Source organism: Delphinus delphis, chromosome 12 (assembly GCF_949987515.2).
Source record: "Delphinus delphis chromosome 12, mDelDel1.2, whole genome shotgun sequence".
Lineage (NCBI taxonomy): Eukaryota > Metazoa > Chordata > Mammalia > Artiodactyla > Delphinidae > Delphinus > Delphinus delphis.
The window spans coordinates 54,867,837-54,888,418 of NC_082694.2; the positions used below are offsets into that span (position 1 = coordinate 54,867,837).

At 37.0% G+C, this 20,582-nt stretch overlaps 1 protein-coding gene across 2 annotated transcripts in view; it reads left to right on the forward strand.

The window, feature by feature from the left end:
- Nucleotides 1–20,084, forward strand: part of LRPPRC (leucine rich pentatricopeptide repeat containing) — a 105,660-nt gene extending 85,576 nt beyond the window's left edge. Inside the window, exons 31-38 of one of the 2 annotated variants that reach the window (XM_060026704.1) lie at nt 3,746–3,834; nt 7,475–7,679; nt 9,732–9,871; nt 10,008–10,123; nt 12,567–12,641; nt 13,897–13,981; nt 15,699–15,841; nt 17,984–20,084. In XM_060026704.1, the coding sequence (XP_059882687.1) occupies nt 3,746–3,834; nt 7,475–7,679; nt 9,732–9,871; nt 10,008–10,123; nt 12,567–12,641; nt 13,897–13,981; nt 15,699–15,841; nt 17,984–18,040 (910 nt within the window). In that variant the 3' untranslated portion in view covers nt 18,041–20,084. The remainder of the gene's footprint in view (nt 1–3,745; nt 3,835–7,474; nt 7,680–9,731; nt 9,872–10,007; nt 10,124–12,566; nt 12,642–13,896; nt 13,982–15,698; nt 15,842–17,983) is intronic. The other variant, XM_060026705.1, reaches the window with a different exon arrangement.
- The last annotated feature ends 498 nt before the right edge of the window (nt 20,085–20,582 follow it).

Sequence of the window (20,582 nt, forward strand, 5' to 3'; positions counted from 1 at the left end):
TTTTTAGTTAAATAGAATAGAAAATATCAAAGCATTCCATGTAGTAGAGATATTTTGTGAACATTTGCTTTCAGTTATATGTGCATCTGTATATCAGTGCACTGGTATGTACCATAAAACATCGTTTCTTACTATGTCTGACTGAGAATCTTGATCAAACAAGTGTGAAAGCTGTTGACCTAGAAGATGGTTATAAGCACAGCCCTTCTATTTACACTTATGTCCACAACCTGTAAAATGTAGGTTTATCTTCTTTTCTTCCCTCCCTCTCTAGATGTTCATGAAACCTTTCTGTACTCCTGAGGTTACTTTTATCTTCCCCTGTGTTATCTTCCAGGAGTATTTTGTAGCTGCCTTCCCCATGTAGTTGTGTGGGCCCAAAGAGATTCCTAGATTCCAAGCTTTAGAATGCCCAGAGGCACTTAATCTGGGGATCTGTGCACATCCTTTTCTTTGAACCAATAAAACGTTATATCTGACTATGAAGAATCGTATCTTGGGTTAGATCTACATTGGGTACTTTTGAAAATAACTCTGGACTGGGAATTCAGAAGCGGAAGTTAGAGTTCCAATTCTCTGTTACTGGAGGAATGTCGTATAACTTCTCTGGATTTGTTTCCTGGTTCCAGCGTTGCCAGTGTTCCACTAGGTCATCTCTTCCCCTTCTGGCTCTGCATCAGTGATCAGAATGAAAAATAATTGTTGCTTTTTTTTTTTAGAGGCATCTTTATTGTAATATGGTGTGACCAAATGAGCTACTGTAGCAAGTGGTGGTACCCCCAGTATTATTCTGGCACTACTACTCTATTATTACGCTATAAATATACTCTATAAATAGCAGTCTGTTACAGTTACCTACATGATGCCACCTGTTCAATCTTAAGAGCAGTTGTTTTCTCTGTGAACTAATGCAGTCTTTGCTTTTGCTGTACCTTTGCTGTCTCTAATGTATTGCGGATTCACATGACTACTAGTGAGATTTCTGCAGTTTAAGAAGGTTACTTAACCTTCCCAACAAGTAATGGAACCTCAAAAGTAACACATGCCTTTAAAATTTTTGAAAAAAAAAAGAATGACTTTCTTTCATTTTTAGTTAGAATTCAACATTTCCTTGTGTTTCAAAATAAAAATTTAGGTATAGTGAATTCTTTCAATGGAGGGGAACTGCTTATTCATAGAGCAGTAATGGTTATGAATTGTTATTTTAAATCTGTTAACACTGAACTCTATTCTTAGGAAATTTGAGAATCATGTGGTGATTAGCTCTGCTTTATCTTTCAAGAATAGCACTTCATTTTCTCTTGTTCCTACTAGCTTCTTATTTTATTCTGTCTAAAAATAATGCTAAATTAATAACTGATGGTTTTTACTGGATTGGCCAGTTTTTGTTTTCCAAAGTAAGATAAATTCTAATCACTGCCTAATGTCCTATGTGCGTGTTATATAAGTACAATCCATAGACCAGTCATAGCTCTGAAATCTCCAATATGAACCTTTCCATGTGATACTATCTTCTTTGGTTAAGACAGAGTAATTTTTGCAGTTGATTGTAAGTTAAGAGATTGATACCCCTTCACTCTGCAATTTTTTTTTCCTTTATTTTAGCAGTTCTAAAAAAGAAAAGAAAATGTCTGGAATTCTGTGCTGTCCAGTCCAGTAGCCACTAGCCATAAGTGCCCACTTAAATTTAAATTATTAAAATTAAATATAATTAAGGTTTCCATTCCTCCATCACAGTAGCCAGGTAGCCACATGTAGCTGGTGGCTACCCTATTGGACAGCATGGGTAAAGAATATTCTCATTATCACAAGGAAGTTTGATTTGGCATCTCTGTACTAGATTTTTTTCCAAAAGGAAAGATCAAAATTATGATTCAGAAGTAAACTGCTCTTATTTTATTGTATGAATGAGTACACTGCAGAATCACCAGTACCTTCTGTAGTTTTTCTCCCTTTACCAGTTTGGAATATATTTTGGTTGTGATTGGTCAGTTTCTACATGTGTAATATATGTTCAGCATGTAATAGAACTGGGGAGAGTTTTCTTCCTATTTATCCTCACTTTCAAATATATATTGAATACACACCTTGAGATAGCAAGAGATTATTAAAAGAAAAATGTTCTGTGTTTTGAGATTTTCAAAAGGTTTGACAATCAAGTGTGATGTCAGAAGTTTTGTTACCTTATGGTTTTAATGAATTTTAGGTAATATTTTCAAGTAAATATGGTATAATACATGTAATAATGTTGGCATAAGAAATGAGCTTAATTTTAATAGTGTCTGCTTGTTTATTTAATCATGCTAAAGATTGAGAAAGTAAATCCTTTATTTTCTGCAGTTTATAGTCTCATGTATGAGTTTTTGACTTAAGAGCTTTGACAGATGGGATAAAGGAAAAAAGTCAAACTGAGCAGTGGGTGCTTTGGTGGGATTAAGAGGATCGTTGGGGGGATAAAAAAATCCTTCCCCCAGGAACAGTAGGGGGGAACCTCAGAGGCTGAAAGTGACTGAGAGGATGGGCACATCATGGTGTCTTTGGAGGATTTTCTTGGGATTGACGAGAGTAATTTAGCAGTGACCCTGCTTTTCTCGCAATCTGCTCAGCTTAGATGTTCATGTGGGTAGGCCGAGGTTGTTGGCAGCAAGATCATCACTGAGCTTGATAAGGCAAATGGCAGCAATTGCTTTTGCTCCTTTTGACCTGTGGAGATTTCCTAATTGGGAGATAAAGCCTAGGGGCATTAAGGATGCTGAAATTTCATCACAGGAGATATGCAAACAATGTAGCAAACAAATCATCTCTGGCTAGGGTTCTTCTTCTTCTTTCTTTCTTTCTTTTTTTTTTTTTTTTTAAATTATGTAGGTTTTAGTCATAAGAAAAGCGAGTTTTTGCTCTTGAGTTTTAAAAAATTGGGGGGGTTTGGGCTTCCCTGGTAGCGCAGTGGTTGAGAGTCCGCCTGCCGATGCAGGGGACACAGGTTTGTGCCCGGTCCGGGAAGATCCCACATGCCGTAGAGCGGCTGGGCCCGTGAGCCATGGCCGCTGAGCCTGCGCATCCGGAGCCTATGGTCCGCTACGGGAGAGGCCACAACAGTGAGAGGCCCACGTACCGGGGAAAAAAAAAAAAGTTGGGTTTCAAATTTAAGGCTGGGACAAGATTGTGTGAAATTTTACATTTTAATGTAGCAGTGGTTTTAGTTCTGCAGTATGTTCACCTTTAAAAATTGTATGTATCTAGATGACAGAAATTTGAAAATTAATCAGCCAAATGATATGGTGTTAGTAATATGCTTTAGTTTATATTTAAAATATAAAGTGCTGAAAATAAATGCTCATTTTTGTTGCCGAAAGAATAGTTTTACATTTTATAATTATGGTGAGTGTAGAAAAAAGAGGAAAAAGTATCCAGCTTAGGATACAGCAGAACAATGCAGGGCATGCAGTTATTTTAGTCATCTAATATGTCAGCATTCAAGAATCTGAACCGATTGTTTAAAAAAAATCTTGTACTTTGTTTCTTTTGTTGCTCATTTCCAACTTTGTCATCTGTCAGAATGCAAAAAAAAATTATCCTTCTATAACCATTGACAGGATAACACAAAAGCTGTCTCCAGGTCGATATTTTGCAGCAATATTTTTAACATATGAACAGTAGTTTTTATAATTTCACCTTGGTGCTCAACCATTTATTATCGTATCAGAAGCATGTCAGTAATTCCTTTCTAAATGTCTGCTTCTTTTAGCGCTGAGACCCACATCAAGGGCTTCACACTGAACGATGCTGCCAACAGCCGCCTCATCATAACGCAAGTTAGGCGGGATTATTTGAAAGGTATGTCACAATGCTTGACCTTTACGTCACATTAATGCCTCTGCAGATTTTTCTTGTAACGCCCTTCGAATACTTGGATAAAGGAGTCCATTTAGCAAATTACCTGCTTATCAAGAGCCTTTTGTGGTAGCTGAGAGACGTAAATTACTGTACATGCATTTATAATACAGCTTGAATATGAATGTACTTGTCATTTGACCACTTAGTCCAGTTTCCATTCCATTTAACACAAGATGGGTTTTCTTAAGATGAATCACAGCTCTTCAGACATGCAAAATTTGTGTTGCAGAAGGAGAGAAAGTACAGGCTTTCAAGTGCGTTAAAATTCACAGCACAAGTCATTTTGCTCTGGAAATTAACATACTTTAGAGCATCTGAAACAATTCCCAGCAGTTGTTTCTTGCATATTGTGTTGGTTGTATGTGAGTTAGCAAATGAGTTAAATTGAGTGTTAAATGTGTGGGATTGTGCACCAAGTGATTATAATATTGATTTTTAAAACTTAATCTAATACTTCTTTAATAGTTAATAATGCCAACAGCAGTAAGATACAGTGTTTGTTTGGAGTTTCGAGTTTCGAGCTTTTGAATTAAGAGGATAACATCAGAAAAATGTGGAGATGACTTTGGGGAGGGTTGGGATGAGGCCATTTGTTTGGTAGAGGCTGTTTATGGGTTTGCAGAGGAATGGATTTGGATCGGATAGTCTTATGAATGAGCTCCCAAGGGGAAAAATGATGAATCTCTTAAATTTAGATAAGCATCTTTTCACATTTAATTTTACATTTGAATTTTAGTTGATACAGTAACACCATGGTTTTGCCGATACAACAAAAGACACTTAGGAACTCTTTAAGGAAGGTTGAAACAGCTCTTTAACCGTTAAATATGTTGCCTAGTTTTTTCCTCACTCTGTATATACTCCCCACTTGCATGCTTATAAAATAATATCACATCTCTGAAAGTTGCTGTCTAATTGTGCAGCTTTAATGTTGCCTGTAATGCCTAGAGGTATTGGTCTTTGGATGTCTTCCTAACTGGTTAGGACTGAGTATGTAAGTGATCATTTCTGCCTATGCAGAATTGCTGCCTCAGTATTCTACAGGCAGGACCAGCCTGTTAGAGACAGCTTCAGTCATAATTGAGTGTTGTAGGGCTTGCTATTAAAACTTTAAAAGCTTTCATTTTCTTTGCAATAGAAGAGGCTTTTTGGCAAGTAGATATTTAAAAACAATTTTTTTCTACTTTTTGAAATTTTATTTTTTGGCCACGACACGCAGCATGTGGGATCTTAGTTCCCTGACCAGGGATCGAACCTGCGCCCCCTGCAGTGGAAGTGCAGAGTCTTAACCATTGGACCTCCAAGGAAGTCCCTGATAAACAATTTTAAAACATTGAAAAATTAAACTTGCTCCCATATAAATAAGTTCATTTTTATAAATGACATTTTGTAGACATGGAGATCAGAATAAAACACTTTTTTAATTTCAAGGAGTTAATTTTTGAGCTGAATCTAATCAGTGTTTAACTTGACTGCTATCCCACTTGTATGTTAGGTACCCTGTGAAGACAACAAGAAACTATGATATAATTTCACATCTGTTTTCAGCTGTTCACCTGGAGGTTGGTTGAGAGTAGAAGCTATGAACCCACCTCCCAGTGCCTCGCCACGGACTAACCTACTGTGGTCATTGTCAAGGACGGGAATGCTGTTGGCACTATCCACATCTCCTTATTTTGTTCCATGGCTGACTAGAGCTCCCAATTAAAAAATTCAGGTTGCTTTTTCTCAATTCCATCTAAAGCAGGAAGAAAAATAAAGCCAGTTCAAATGCTGTTCTGGAATATTAATAGCTGATACATCACACTGTTGCAGTATAATCAATATTACTAGTAAATTAGGTGACAGTGTGATAAGGACTCGGGGAGGGGTGTGGATGGATACTGCTTTTGGTGTCCCAAAGCAGTAAATCATGAACTGTCCAGAAGTCCAGCCCTGTATGGGAATATGATTTCGGTTCCAAGGTCCCATGCTCCCTTTGGATAGACATAAAATGATCTCTTCTCCTCTATCCTCCACTCTTTCACACACACATGCACCCATAGATGAAGGCTCTGGGGTGGTTAGATTCTTGGGTTGGTGTCTTAACAGTATGACCTTGGGGAAATTATTTAAATTATCTGTGCCTCAGTTTCCCACATATAAATTTGTTACTTACCTCAGAGGGTAGTTGTGAGTGTGACTGCTTAATACTGTGTCTGGCATGTAGTAAGTGCTCAACAAATGTAGTAAAAGCTCAGTAAATGCGCATTACTATCATCACCATTGTTATCTTATTTTTGTTGCTATTTGATCCACTGGTGTGGGAAGATCCTCCTGGCTGACGATATTCTTGGCTAATAAAAATATTCCATATTATCTGTGTATGACCACCAGTTAAGATTTTATCAAGTTTATTTTCTATAGATAATATTATTAAAGTAGTATAAATAACATTTTTTGTTTCCTGTATGTTCGTGTGTATTTATAAAATTTTATTGAATATGCCTTCTAAACTGCCTATTTTCCCTTTTCCCCATTTGAGAATCACTGGTTTAGAATGTAGATTTGGAGTAATAATAAATTGTTTATTCAATAATAAATACTTAAATTCATGATGTCTTTTACTGTATCACTTTTAATAGAGTGTTTATTACCCTTTCCCCATTCTTCTGTTAAAGATAGACTGTTATTTGGAAAGCTGCTTTGAGGGTCTTAGTTTTGTGTAGGTTACACTGCTTTAATTTCTATAGAGCCATGAAGTTTTCTTTGGTAGCAGTGATTGTTGTGCTAAGTATTGCAATTTCCCTGCAGTCCATCATTTTATTTAATATAATGATTTTGCTACCCTGGCACTTAAATCAGTAAATCAGAAGGATATTCCATATTTATCCATAATCACATACTTGTAAGTATGATACTTTAAAAAAAAAAAAAAAGAAAGAAACTCCTGAGGGGTTTCTCCCTGGGAATCTGGTGAGCTTTATTTTCTCCGAAAAATCAGTGTAAGAAAATATCTGCAAGATATGTAATCGTGTAAAATAAATTTGTTAGTGTGTAACTTGAGTGTTCCAGTTTGGCTGCTCTTCTTGTATGATCAGTCCTTTTTGGATTAGAAAGCAACATTGTTTTCAAGAAAGAATCTTTGCGGTATTAGAAGATTTTGATAATCATGAATCTTTTGAGTGTAGTAAAATCTGGGAAAGTATGAATGTGGGTAGAGGTTACATATTTTTGGAAGGCCTTTAATTTTTAAAATTTTTCCTTATTTATATTTCTCTGAACTTGTCAACTTCTTTGAAATTAGTCACTAAATGTTATCCCTGAATGGAATCCACATTCTGTCAGTAACATCTGCATTTTCTCTGTAACTTAAAGAAGAAATTTCTCTGGTCTCTGATATCTTACAGTCAAATAAATCTTTATTTTTTTTTTTAGGTTTCTCATAAAGTATTAATATTTTCTGTAATATAGAATAAATTATTCATAGCTTTTTGTGTATAGTCATTTTGTGCTCATATTTAAAAGCTAGTTTTCAAAACACATTAAAGTCAGTACGGTTCATATAAAAAAAGCTCTGTCACCTGCTCTTCTATTGTAGACGCTCTAACAACACTAAAAACAGCCTTGGATCTGGAGCAGATACCTTCTAGGATAGCAGTGACCCGCCTTATTCAGGCATGTGCCTTGAAGGGTGATACAGAAAGCATACAAGACATTCAGAAGTTGGTAAATGGACTCGAAGATTCAATTGGACTTTCCCGTATGGTTTTCATCAATAACATTGCTTTGGCACAAATAAAGAAGTGAGTATTTTCGAGCTTTCTTTTTCTCCATTGGATACTGGAAGGAACGTTATCTCAAATCCCACCTTTTGTAAAACTAGGGTATTAGAAGCCGTATCAACTACAGAGGAAGTATCGATGCCAGTTGCTGATTATTCTGTAGCTATCAGGGAATAATTATATGTTAACAAAATATGTTTTAGCTTTAAATTAAATCTTAAATCAACATTTATCAAAATTTTCAAATTCATAGAACTTGCTTCACGGTTGGTAACTCTCATTCATACATTCCAGGCCCTTATTGAAACACTTGGTTGCAAAAGTGAAAAATAAGTTCATTTGAATGTTAGCAACACTTGAAGGTGACACTCTACCAGTACATAGTGAAATGGAAGGCCTAGCAAGCTTGTTAAAAATACACATTTCCATCTTCTCCTACCCATCCACCTGTGTCCAACACACATCCACACAAAGGGAGGTATTTAGAGATGATTCTCATACCACCATTTCTAGATTCCTTGTTGAGGATCACTACTGTAGAAGTAAATAAGAACTTGATTTTTATTAACCTCACTAGCAAAGTTAAAGATTCATGGGGGTAATAATGGAATTGACATTTTTCATGCTTTTAGGAAAAAATGTTCTTTAGCAGTTAATCCTACATACATTTAATGGGTTGTGATACGAAAATGTCATGTTGGTTTTTACAGGGCTTTTTGTTCCTCTTTCTTTGGGCAGAGAAGAGGTTTTGTTTTGTTTTTCACCCTTTTAAAACTATTTCCCCAAATAGAACTTTAAACTTTTCCTTTAATAAGAAAATGTGATTATTTTAAGTTAGAAGATCCAAAAAATTATCCAAGTCTTTGTTGCTGCACACGGGCTTTCTCTAGTGTGGCAAGCAGGGGCTACTTAGTTGCGGTGCGCAGGCTTCTCATTGCGGTGGCTTCTCTTGTTGCAGAGCATGGGCTCTAGGCGCACGGGCTTCAGTAGTTGTGGCACGCGGGCTTCAGTAGTTGTGGCTCACAGGCTGTAGAGCACAGGCTTAGTAGTTGTGGCAAACGGGCTTAGTTGCTCGGCGGCATGTGGGATCTTCCCGGCCCAGGGCTCGAACCCGTGTCCCCTGCATTGGCAGGCAGATTCTTAACCACTGCGCCACCAGGAAGCCCCTGGATGAAATTTTAAATGTTACCATATAAACAGAGTTTTATATGAGGCCGAGAATATGTTTTTATTCACTATTAAATAATTCTCTAACTAAAACCCATAAGAAAACTTTATTGTAATGGTGTACTCATTTTTAGAGAATTCTTGTTTCAGGTAATAATTCCAACATAAAATTGATTATTTGGATTTCGAGTGCCATATCATAACTGTAAAGTATCAATTAAAGAGCATCTTAACCAAAAAGATAGTCATAAAGATAATTTTTTATCATAACTTGCTACATAAGGCCATGTAATTAATTTTTTAAAATAAAAAGTGTGAAGATACTTTTTTCTGAGAATTTTAGTATAAATTGAATATTTTTCAAATGTTATGTATTACCTGACAAAAACAAATTGTAGTGACTGTGGGTTGAGAGACATGAAAATATACCTTTTGAAGACATCATCAGCATTTTTAAGAATCCTAAGATGTAATACATTATCTTTACTTCATGCACTAGTGACCAGTTGCAGATTATAATGCCAGAGTTATATAGCATTTAAACAAGTTTTCATTTTACATTCCAAACAGCTGCAGAATCAAGTCTTTGAGATACAATAATTTTTTAAGTTATTGTCTTTAATTCTTCTCTATATAGTTGTTTGATCTTGTCTCTAGAGCAGTTTTTTAAAATAAGCAGCTACTTCAGTTACTGTAGCATAAAGCACCCAGTGATTGCTGGTGCCACCTAAATGTGATTGGGTTCAGCTTGCATAGTGTTTTTTATCTGGTTAATTGTAAATATATTTCCTTTTTTTCCTAAAGTGCTTGCATGTGTGAATCCCAAAGTACTCATACTGAAACTGCCTGCAATATTAATACTAAAAGCAAATATTTCCTTATAATTTATTTTACTTTCTTTTACAGTAGTAACATAGATGGTGCAATAGAAAACATTGAAAATATGCTTACTTCAGGGAACCAAACCATGGAACTTCAGTACTTTGGCTTGGCATACTTATTCCGAAAAGTCATAGAGGAACGGTTGGAACCAGCACTTGAAAAGAGTAAGTTAGCTGTTCTAGCCAAAGAACACAGAAGCACTTTTTCTCTCTAGTGAGTCTGGACTGACTTTCTTTGGTGGATGAGTTAGTTATACCACTGTTTAAATGAAAGATTTTTCTTACCTGTCATTTTTTTCAGTAAGCATCATGGCGGAGAGATTGGCCAATCAGTTTGCAATTTACAAACCTGTCACCGATCTTTTCCTTCAGCTTGTGGATGCAGGCAAGGTGGATGATGCCAGAGCTCTCCTACAGGTAATGACCACCACACATGGAGCAGTGGGGCTTGTGGCTTGTGAGAAGTCAGTTAAGAAATTACTAGACTTAGGTGTGTGGTAGAATACCGGAAATGAAGTGTGGTGCTGCCTGCACATTTAAATTTGAACGTGAATCAAGGTTACATGACAGGGACTGGATTGTAAGTTACAGGTTGCTGGTTTTAAAGATGCCAAATCAGACTAGAAATGTCTTTAGATTTAAGTGGGGGTGGGGGAAGACATGTTTTGCCAAAATGATTTAAAGACAAATGTTTCTGTGCAGATAGGTAATGCAAAACAATTCCTTTGATTTCCTAGTTTAATTTCTCTAACGCTGCTCTATAAATACTGTGCATCACCATGGCAACACAGTTTGCAAACAAAAAGTAGGAAATGTTTGCTTTTCAAGTACAGCTTCTCTTGAATACTCAAACATTCTCAGTGCCTTATTCAAGATTTATTAAGAATTTGCTTTCTATTCACTTGTGTGTCACAGACACATTAAATGACAAATGCAGGTCTCTGTGGCCCGCACTCTCTGTTAAATTAGCAATCTTCAGGGAAGGAGACAACTGCATTCATGCCATTTTAACAGCACTAAATATAAAGCAGCACGCCACCAGTGGGTGATCGTAGCTGCCACTGTTAATGTACACAAACAGGCACCGCCGGGGAGCCCCTTCCCAGCAGGTGGCAGTCAAACAGTCACCGTGATCCCGCCAACGGCTGTGTTTGTATAGACTCCCTGTGTCAAATTGAGGCCTGGGACCAATTTCTGGTAGTAAATAGTATTATATTCACTTAACGTTTTTGCAAGCTGCAGCACCTCTTAAGTAGTAGATAGGGAAGGTAAAACTGTACTCATTTGCTGGAACTCTGCTTTTGATCCTTAAAGTTCATCTAGTTTGACAGTAGAATCCAAGTCATTTTTAAAAGGAATTCCTGAGAAATTTCTCTGTGTTAACATTTTTGTAAAACGTGTAAATTGGCACTGCCTCTAAGGCTTTTTTACTTTTGTTCCTGGAGAGAGAGAAATGCTAGTTAGTTGAGATTTTTCTTGATTGGTTTGGTATGTTTACCTTTTTTTTTCCTTAAAAAAAACTTTTGTTTTAAACAGAAAAGGCAATTTATGATGGGGATTTCAGGAATCTTTTCATTGTTTTGTTGCCTTTAGTATTACAAGTTTTATCTTGAAAAGAATAAATTCTAATGCTTTATGTTTGTGTGTACATACCTAAGTGTACCCACTCAGGGTATATGCATGTCTAGCTGGACGTGTGATAGTATTCATTCAGCTTTAACACATCATTGTGGTAGCTCCTTAGGAAGTCACACTTGATATTTCATTTACCAGCTTGTTGATCAAGGCTCTTTCTAGCGAGCAGTCCAGAGTGGGAGACAGTGGGGATGTGGCAGCCGCCTTCAGAGCTGCATGTACCCACAGTGGCCTGTCTAGGGCTCTTGGCAACAGCCGAGCGTTGCTGCAACAGCTGTCTTTTCATTTTTATCCCTTCAGTAGACTGAGGTTTCAGATGATAAACCCTTTACCCATTCTTTACCTGCTTGTCAAACAGTAAAAGATTATTCTTGCTGTAGTGAAGAATACTTTATTCACAGATGTCGAAAGCATCAGTTTATAGTGTAAATGTTCTGTGTGTCCCCAAAAGTTCTTTTTATACTAGTCATTTTAGTATTGACAGTGTTTTAAAGCTTTGAAAGAGCAATGTGCTTTTAGAAACTTAAGAGAATGACATCTGTGATGAGTGTAAACTAAAATAATGTCTTGCCATATTTGATTTTACTATAGCATCTAAGATGGGATAGACACTTGATTTATCTGGTCTGTCATATAAACTTTTTTTTTTTTTTGAGTTTAACTTTTGTCTCTTTTTCAAGCACTGGCTGTCTATAGCAATGAAAGCCTTTTATAAAATAGAGAGATTGAAATCAGTCCTTTTGTATGCGTAAGTGTAGGTAATTATACTTTAAAGAGAACTTGCTTTGTACATTTTAATTTTTATAAAGAAACGAGCAGTTATCTCCCTGACACCTTATTAAATGTATAATTAACCTTATGATCCCTAGCTCACTTGTGAATGCTTGGCAGTATAATTGGAGGGGAATAGTGTTTCTTTTTTCCCTCTTTCTTTGCAGTCCTAAACCTCATTCTGTGGTTGTGGAAGCGTTGGTTGAATTTTTCCCTTTGCTTTTTAAACAGACCTTATACTTGCAGCGCCAAGGACAACATGCATGAAAGCCTGGCCTAGCTTGCACTTGGTTTTCTTTTTTCTTGCCTTAAAAAACATTGGTCGACTGTTAGACCTTCCTGTTGGTAATGATACATTACTGTATTATTGTGAACTTTCTTAACTGGAAATATTCACCTTGGTCTGCTTGTTTATCAAAAACCTTCACTTACCAAATAATGTTTCAATTTTTAGAGATGTGGTGCAATTGCTGAACAAACCCCAATTTTCTTGGTGTACTGTATTAGGAATTCTCGGAGATCGGGAAAGGTACGGTGCTATTGTACTTGCTGACAAACCAATAATGCTATGAGCTAGTCTTGTTCAGAGGTATTGAATATCATGTAAGAGCTTGTCAGTTCAGGATGTTTTCTAAAAATACTATAGAGATTGAACACTTGCTGGTCTGTACTTGTTTACTTCTTTAGATGTTGATGCAGAGTCAGTTCTGGCTCCTTGGTTGTATTGGAAATGCAGAACAAGTTCATACAGTGAATTCTCTATCCTTGTAGTTATGCATTGAGCCCCAAGAAAGGGCCCTTAGAAATGTAAGAAACAAATCCCGTTGCTTGGGTCACTGGGTAAGTTTCACAGTGCAGAAGCACTGCTGAGGGAGACACCTACTGCAGAGTGTCTCCTGTCAGGTGGCTCAGGTAGAAACCATGAGGTAGATGAACCCGTTAGCTTTAAAACTGGTATGTGCCACGGATTCATGTTCTCAGTTTGTACAGTTACCTTATTTACACTAAAAGGTATGTGTGTATGTGTGAAACAGAACCAAGTCTTATTTTTGATGTTTAAAAAAAAAAGAATAAAAGCATATTTCAAAATTTTTTTTTTTTAGATTTGATTTTTCATGGTGAGTGGGCACCAGAAACCCTGTTCTTAGTTTATTTGGGCATATTATGAAGTTTTAAACTGAGCACCAATTGTAATGTTTGTTTTATGTGAAACATTTAGGTTGTTTACAACTCTGGGAGGTCTAGTTTTCCTTAATTTTCACATACTTCCCCCATACATACACACACTTTAAAAAATAATTTACCTAATTGCACTTTTTATCTCTGACTCATGTATTTATTTACAACAAACATCATTTAGAAAATATTTAGTTGTCCTTTTTTTTCCTTTCAAAGAGACTGTATAAAATGGTGTAGTATTTGCAGATAACCTACCACACATCACCTGTATACTTTAAATAATCTCTAGATTACTTATAATACCCAATACAATGTGAATGCTATGTAAGTATTTGCTGGTACACAGCAAATTCAATGTTTACTTTTTTGGGCTTTCTGGATTTTTTTTTTTTTTGGTCCGTGGTTGGTTGAATCTACAGATTCAGAACCCACTGGATACAGGGGGCCAAGTGTACTAAGATATACAAAAGGGAAAATAGTCCATTAAATTGAATAGGCAGTTCTGTTGCTGTTGTCAGGTTTTTTTGGTATAATGTCCATATATCAGTGTTTTATTTCACTGTTCTTTTGAGTCATGGTAATGTTACCTATATTTAATTTTCTAGGCACCAACTGTGAAGTCTTTGTTAGAATTGATTCCTGAATTAACTGAAAAGGAAGAAGCATACACTTCCATCATGAAAAGCTATGGTAATAAGTTTAATCTGACTTCATTATTTAAGTGATTTAAATATTTGTAGTATAGTCAGCTAAGTCTTCAGCTCAAAGGCAGTAATCCTAAATATCAGATAATTGCTTATGGTACAAAATTTATTTAGCCTTAGGATATGTTTTAAAATTGTATTTAAGAAAAATATGAAATTATTCATGTAGTGTTAACGTAAAGTATCTCTGAGCATCTTTTGAGGGGCCCTGATTTGTTGAGTAAGATCCCAGGTTCCTGGAAGGACTTAGAAGTCCACTTGGCTGTACACATTGGGAACCAATCCAGTCTCTCTAAGATGTTACGGAAAAACCTGAATGAACTTTTTGGCCAACCTAATACAATGTAAAATGGGTACATATTTGAGACTGCCACTTGACTTGCCTGTTTACTCCTTCAGTGGTCTACCTACTCCTTTGAAATAACAATCACCTTAATTGAAAAGTGAGCCCCAAGGTTTTACCTGCAGTCACAACTGAAATTCTAGTCTTTTAAGCAGTTTCCTCCCTGATCGCCAGGCAATCACACATGAAAGGGAACCAGTCTAAAGTTTCCTCAGTAATCAAGATAAATGTTAGCATTGTAAATTATGATCACCTGTCCATCTGACACCCACTGATTTGCTCACTTTTTAATGGGTAAGTAAAGAGTTGCTTTGTCGATTTTATTGTTGGCAGGACACCAGACTGAGCAATCAGAATTCTCCATTTTTCTACCCTTATGAGTGGAACATGATATATTTCAAAATAGTGCTATAATCATAAAGTTTCGTTTGAGGAATTGGCAGACATTGAGTAATAACTAAGATGAAGTAGTGTAAAACAGCATAAAATTACTATTAAATTGTGTAATCCCACTTGGGAATTGGGAGGGAGAAGAGCAGGGAGATCAGGAAGTTTTAGTAAAAGGGAAGATATTAAAATTTTTGCAAATCAGCCACAAGTAGAAAGCCAGCTGAAGTTAGCTCCTAGGCTACTTCATCATCCAGTTAAGTGAAGTATTAGTGTAACTTGTATAGATGTATGTAGATTTTTTAATGTATATTAATAATGTATATAAAATTTTTTTTGGTCATTGCAGCTAACTGTATTCCTCATTTGCTTATTTTAGGATAGGAGAGTATATTGAAAGTCTTTTTTTTTTTAACATCTTTATTGGAGTATAACTGCTTTACAATGGTGTGTTACTTTCTGCTTTATAACAAAGTGAATCAGTTATACATATGTTCCCATATCTCTTCCCTCTTGCGTGTCCCTCCCTCCCACCCTCCCTTATTGAAAGTCTTTTGGTGGTGTTTAGCTGCTGATCTTGATGTTGATGTAGATACAGACTTCCACATAATTTATTTTACACACTCCTCACCACAGAAGTCCCTGGATTAGCTTAATTTCAAAGTGTGGTTTTAAGCAGAAGATTGAATGGTGTATGCTTACTTTATGATTGAAGACTTCAGTTTGTGGTCACTTTAACTAGCATGGGTCTTTAAAATAGCTATTTGTCATTTTCCTTCTCTTTCATAGCGGGTGATGCTGAATGAGAGGTGTGGGGAAGGAAGGGCGGAGCTTGTAGATTATGAATGCTGAAGGTAGTTAAGTATTCCTTTGCTTTGGGATAAAGGGATCCAGGAGTCCCTGAATGGCTAAGTGTTTTGGGAAAAGAAGAAGATAAATTGGCTTTATCTGTGATTAATATCTTTTTCTCTAGTCTTGGACAGTGATGTTGCATCTGCTAAAGCACTATATGAAAATTTGACTGCGAAGGATGTAAAATTGAATGATCTGTTTCTAAAGCGTTATGCAGTTTTGCTGAAGAATGCTGGAGAGTCTGTCCCTTTCACTGAACCCCCTGTGAGTATTTCTTAATTAAGAGGGAAAAAAAATACCTCTAAAGATTTGTGTGTGCTTCATAATAATGTGTAAAGAATAAGTTGAATACTTAATTACATGAGGATTAGATCTCTGTGAAGGATCCTCCAGAGAGGGCTTTGGGAACTGAACAGTCATGCCATGGGTTTGGCTGCAGGAGAACATAGCCCTCTGGGGCTGAGGTTTAAAATACAAGGTCAGTCTGAGACCTTCAACTGTAGGTATGAATTTATCAAATGTCCTTGGGGCAGTTCCCTCTTCATTTCAACTTGAAATAGGGTTTAATGGCCTGTATTTCAATAGCTAAGCATATTATGTCACTGTTAATTACTTGTTCATTTCCAGTTTAAGTAAGTTGGATCTTCTCTCTTTATCTAGGATTTTTTTAAATTGAAATATAATTGACAACATTATATTAGTTACAGCTATACAACATAATAACTCAATATTTGTATATATAGCAGAATGATCACCACAATAAGCCCAGTTAACATCTGCCACCATACATAGTCACAAAAGAAAAATTTTTTTCTTGTGATGAAAACTTTCAAGATCTGCTCTCCCAGCTGTTTTCAAATATGCAATCCAGTATTAACCATAGTCACTGTGCTGTACATTGTATCCCCTTGAGTTACCCATTGTATAACTGGAAATTTGTGCTGTTTGAACCTCTTTACCCATCTTCCTCCTCCTCAAACCTGCCTCCACCAGCCTCGGGCAACCACTGATCTGTTCTCTGTATCCATGAGCTCGGTTCTGTTTGTTTGTGTTTTTCAGATTCCAGATATAAGTGAAATCATACAGTGTTTATCTTTTTCTGTCTGACATATTTCACTTAGCATAATACCATCAAGGTCCATCCATGTTGCACATGACAAGATTTCATTCTTTTTACGGCTGGATAATATTCCTGTGTGTGTGTGTGTGTGTGTGTGTGTGTGTGTGTGTGTGTGTGTGTGAGAGTGTGTGACATTTTCTTTATCCTTCATCCATTGATGGACACTTAGATTGTTTCCATGTCTTGGCTATTGTAAATGCTGCAGTGAACCTGAGGGAGCATATATCTTTTTTGAATTAGTGTTTGCATTTTCTTTGGATGAATACCCAAAAGTGGAATTGCTAGATCATATGTTAGTTTTATTTTTAATTTTTCGAGGAACCTCCATACTGTTCTCTGTAGTGGCTGCACCATTTACATTCCCACCAACAGTGCACAAGGGCTCCTTTTTCTCCAAATCTTCGCTAACATTTGTTATTCCTAGTCTTTTTGATAATAGATATTCTAACAGGTGTGAAGTGATATCTCACTGTGTTTTTTAATTGTATTTCCCTGATTATCAGTGATGTTGAGCAACTTTTCGTGTACCAGTTGGCCATCTGTAGTTCTTCTTTGGCCACATGTCTGTTCAGTTCCCCTGTTGCTATTGAGTTATATAAATTCTTTGTATATTTTGACTATTAACCCCATATCAGCTATATATGTTTACAAATATTTTCTCCCATTCAGTAGGTTGCCTAGGAAATTTTGTTTTATTTACTTTGCTTTGTTTAATAAGAGAAATCATGAGTGCAAAATTCCTTTTTATTGTTTCATTGAACTGAAAGTCACCTAAAACATGTTTATTTCAAACCCCTCAACCTTCCATACCCAGGTGTAAATACCTGCATGCACTTGCCCATGCACACACACAGCAGAGGCTCCTGGTGCCTTAATTCTCAGTTGGGGGCCCTTGAACTGGTGATTTCATGAAATAGAGAAGAGTGCTGAAGCTTGAGGAGACTGCAGCCGCTGTGGGCCCAGCAGTCTTTGCTACCAGTTTGCAGTACTTTATGTTTTTAAGTTTTGTACCATCACCTCTTGCTGGTAACTTTTTTTTTTTTTTTTTTTTTGCGATACGCGGGCCTCTCACTGCTGTGGCCTCTCCCGTAGCAGAGCACAGGCTCCGGACGCGCAGGCCATGGCCCACGGGCCCAGCCGCTCTGCGGCATGTGGGATCCTCCCGGACTGGGGCACAAACCCGTGTCCCCTGCATCGGCAGGCGGACTCTCAACCACTGCACCACCCGGGGAGCCCCGCTGGTAACTTTTATCTGTAACTTTCCTCCCTTTTTTTTTCCTCTACAGGAAAGCTTTGAATTTTATGCAAAGCAGCTAAAAGAGTCAAAGGAAAACCCTTTGTGAAGCAAGCCGGCACTACTTTGTTTTGTGTGTATTTGTGATTCTGTGTCTAAAATGTTACTTTTTAAATGTATTTGAGAGGACAAAATAAACAAATGAAAAGTTACTTTGTTTATGTACTTTTATTTATTTGTAATATATGATAATATTCAACATCTTATTGACAGTAACTGTGTATACTAAGTCACTAGACTTCTTTGGGTTTTGCCTACAATGTAAATCAATGGCATTTTCCTTGAGGCTCCTGGTGTAAGAAGCCATAGTTTTTCAGGGTTCTTCTCCCATTTGACTTTTCAGATTCCCGGCTCTATTTCATTTATTATTTTCATAAAAAGATTGTTCCTTTAGTTAAGACTTGCTTGTCAATATTGTTTATCTGAAAAATTTTGGAGCTGGACAAAATGATGCTTAGTGGGCTTTCTAATGCTTAATATTCTATGAAGTAACAATTCTTTATTAGTGTAAAGCCCTGCGTACTTTTCCAGTTTTGTAAAATGTTGGCACCAGAAGGCATCTCAGGAGTCATCAAATCCAGCACTCTTCATTTCCCAGTGAGAAGCTAAGACCCAAAGAGACTTGTTTGGTCAGGGTGCTCCCTCCATGCCTTCCCTTCTACCACAGAGGCTCCCACAAACCTCTGTTCACTGAAGTCTCCAAAACTGCATCTGAGTGTGAGTTTGATCATGAAGTAAGAGCAATGCATTTCCTTCATCTTGGTTTCAGGTCTTCATCAGCACAAGCTACACCCTACACTGGACTTGTTACTTCATACTGCATATCAGTGAATATGTGAGTAAGTATATGAAGGAGTGAAACCTCTGTTTGTGTTCAGTTTTATCAAAGTTATCCTCAAATTGGCCTTCATGCCTGTTAATATCTATACTGTAAATAGTTACTATAAAAGAATTTAAGATAGGTAGTCAAGACAGTTTACCATCTTAATATAATGTTAATCTATTTGGGGATTATATTATTTAAAAAGTTGAAAATGCTTTGTGTGAGAGTTATCCCCACTTTGGTGTATCCCTTGTTCATTTGAAATTGGTGATTAGCTACTGTTTTGGTTTCAGTGAGGTTACTTGGTTCCCACCGTTTACGTGAAGGGAGACCTTGCCTTGGGGAGTAAGCCAGCCTCACACTGTTTATGCTGCTAACCTGTGTCTTGTGGGATCAACCATTCTGCATCTACAGCCTGCAGATGGCGTGAGAGGGAGGGTAGATGGAGGGAAGCCAAAAAATAAATGTCATCGTGGCATCAACCATGCTTCATCTCTGTTTTGTAGAGTTAGACCTAAGGAATCGGGCTTGGCCAGTGCCGAGTCCCAGCCTAGAGGACTTAGTAAAGCTTTCCTCTGTGTACTCCTCAGGTGCAGGACCTGTACGTGTTGTTTTGACACTACTGATTTGCCATGAGCCTCACTCTATTAGGGATTCCACTGAAGCAGGTTTATATTTTGTAGTTAATGCCAACCATAAGATAGTTGAGCTAAATTGGAACGACCTTGGGGCATAATCTGGACCTCCCAGTTATCTTTAGGGAAGCTCAGAGTACAATCTCATTTGCATGAAGTGACTCCAAGCCAGCCTTGTATATGGACTCTGGTAAGATGTGGGTCTAGTGCAGAGGAAATAGATATAAATCCCTCAATGAGCTTTCTACTGCTTAATAACATCTCTAGCATTCTGAACAGCAGGCTGGACCATTCAATATATTACATACATTAAAGAACTATCAAGTCATGCATCTGTAGCACTGTATTGGCTTCCTGTTTTGAATGTAAATATTTAACATGTAATCATTGTATATTCTAGGTGAGCTTATGAATGCTTTCTAAATATCTAATAGCAAAATTGAAATAAATAGAAATATAAACACAATTATAGCAGCACTCAATGGTACCTTTTAGATTCAAATTATAAGCAAACAGCTAATTCTAAAAAGTAAATGTCATAAACTTTGGGAAAGTATAGTGTTTTATATGTAATTGTATGTTCGTGTATTTAAACCTAATATAATTTTAATGTGAAATGCTTTGAATAAATTGTATTCCAGCAACCTGTGGGCTTCTTCATTTTTATCTTACTATGTTTTTATATAACCACTTTAAGCCATTTCAAGGACTTGAGTCTTAAAATTTTTAATTAAAAATTGTGTGGTGGCCTCTGTTGTGGCCGGAATTTCCTTGTTTTAAATGGTGTACAGGTTGTGAGTGGGGAACCAGGGAAGTCACTGCTTATCTGCTTTAAGGACAAACAGATATTCAGTCTGAGATCTCTGAGGTACAAAGTTGGCAAGAATTAGAGTTGGGTGTGTGGTGAATGACACTTACAACAGAGGGGGTTTTATCTTGCTCTAAGTGTCAGACAGAGGGAGCATTTTACAGCTGCACGGATGACTGGGCTCCACTCCACCAGGGCTGTCTTCAGCACACTCCCCTCTTCCTCCTGTTCCTCGCTTGTGAATGCTCACTGAGGCCGCTTCAGTGTCCCCTCTCCTACCAGGAGTATTAATTCTCTCTCCAGGGCCCCCCTGAAGCCACTTGAA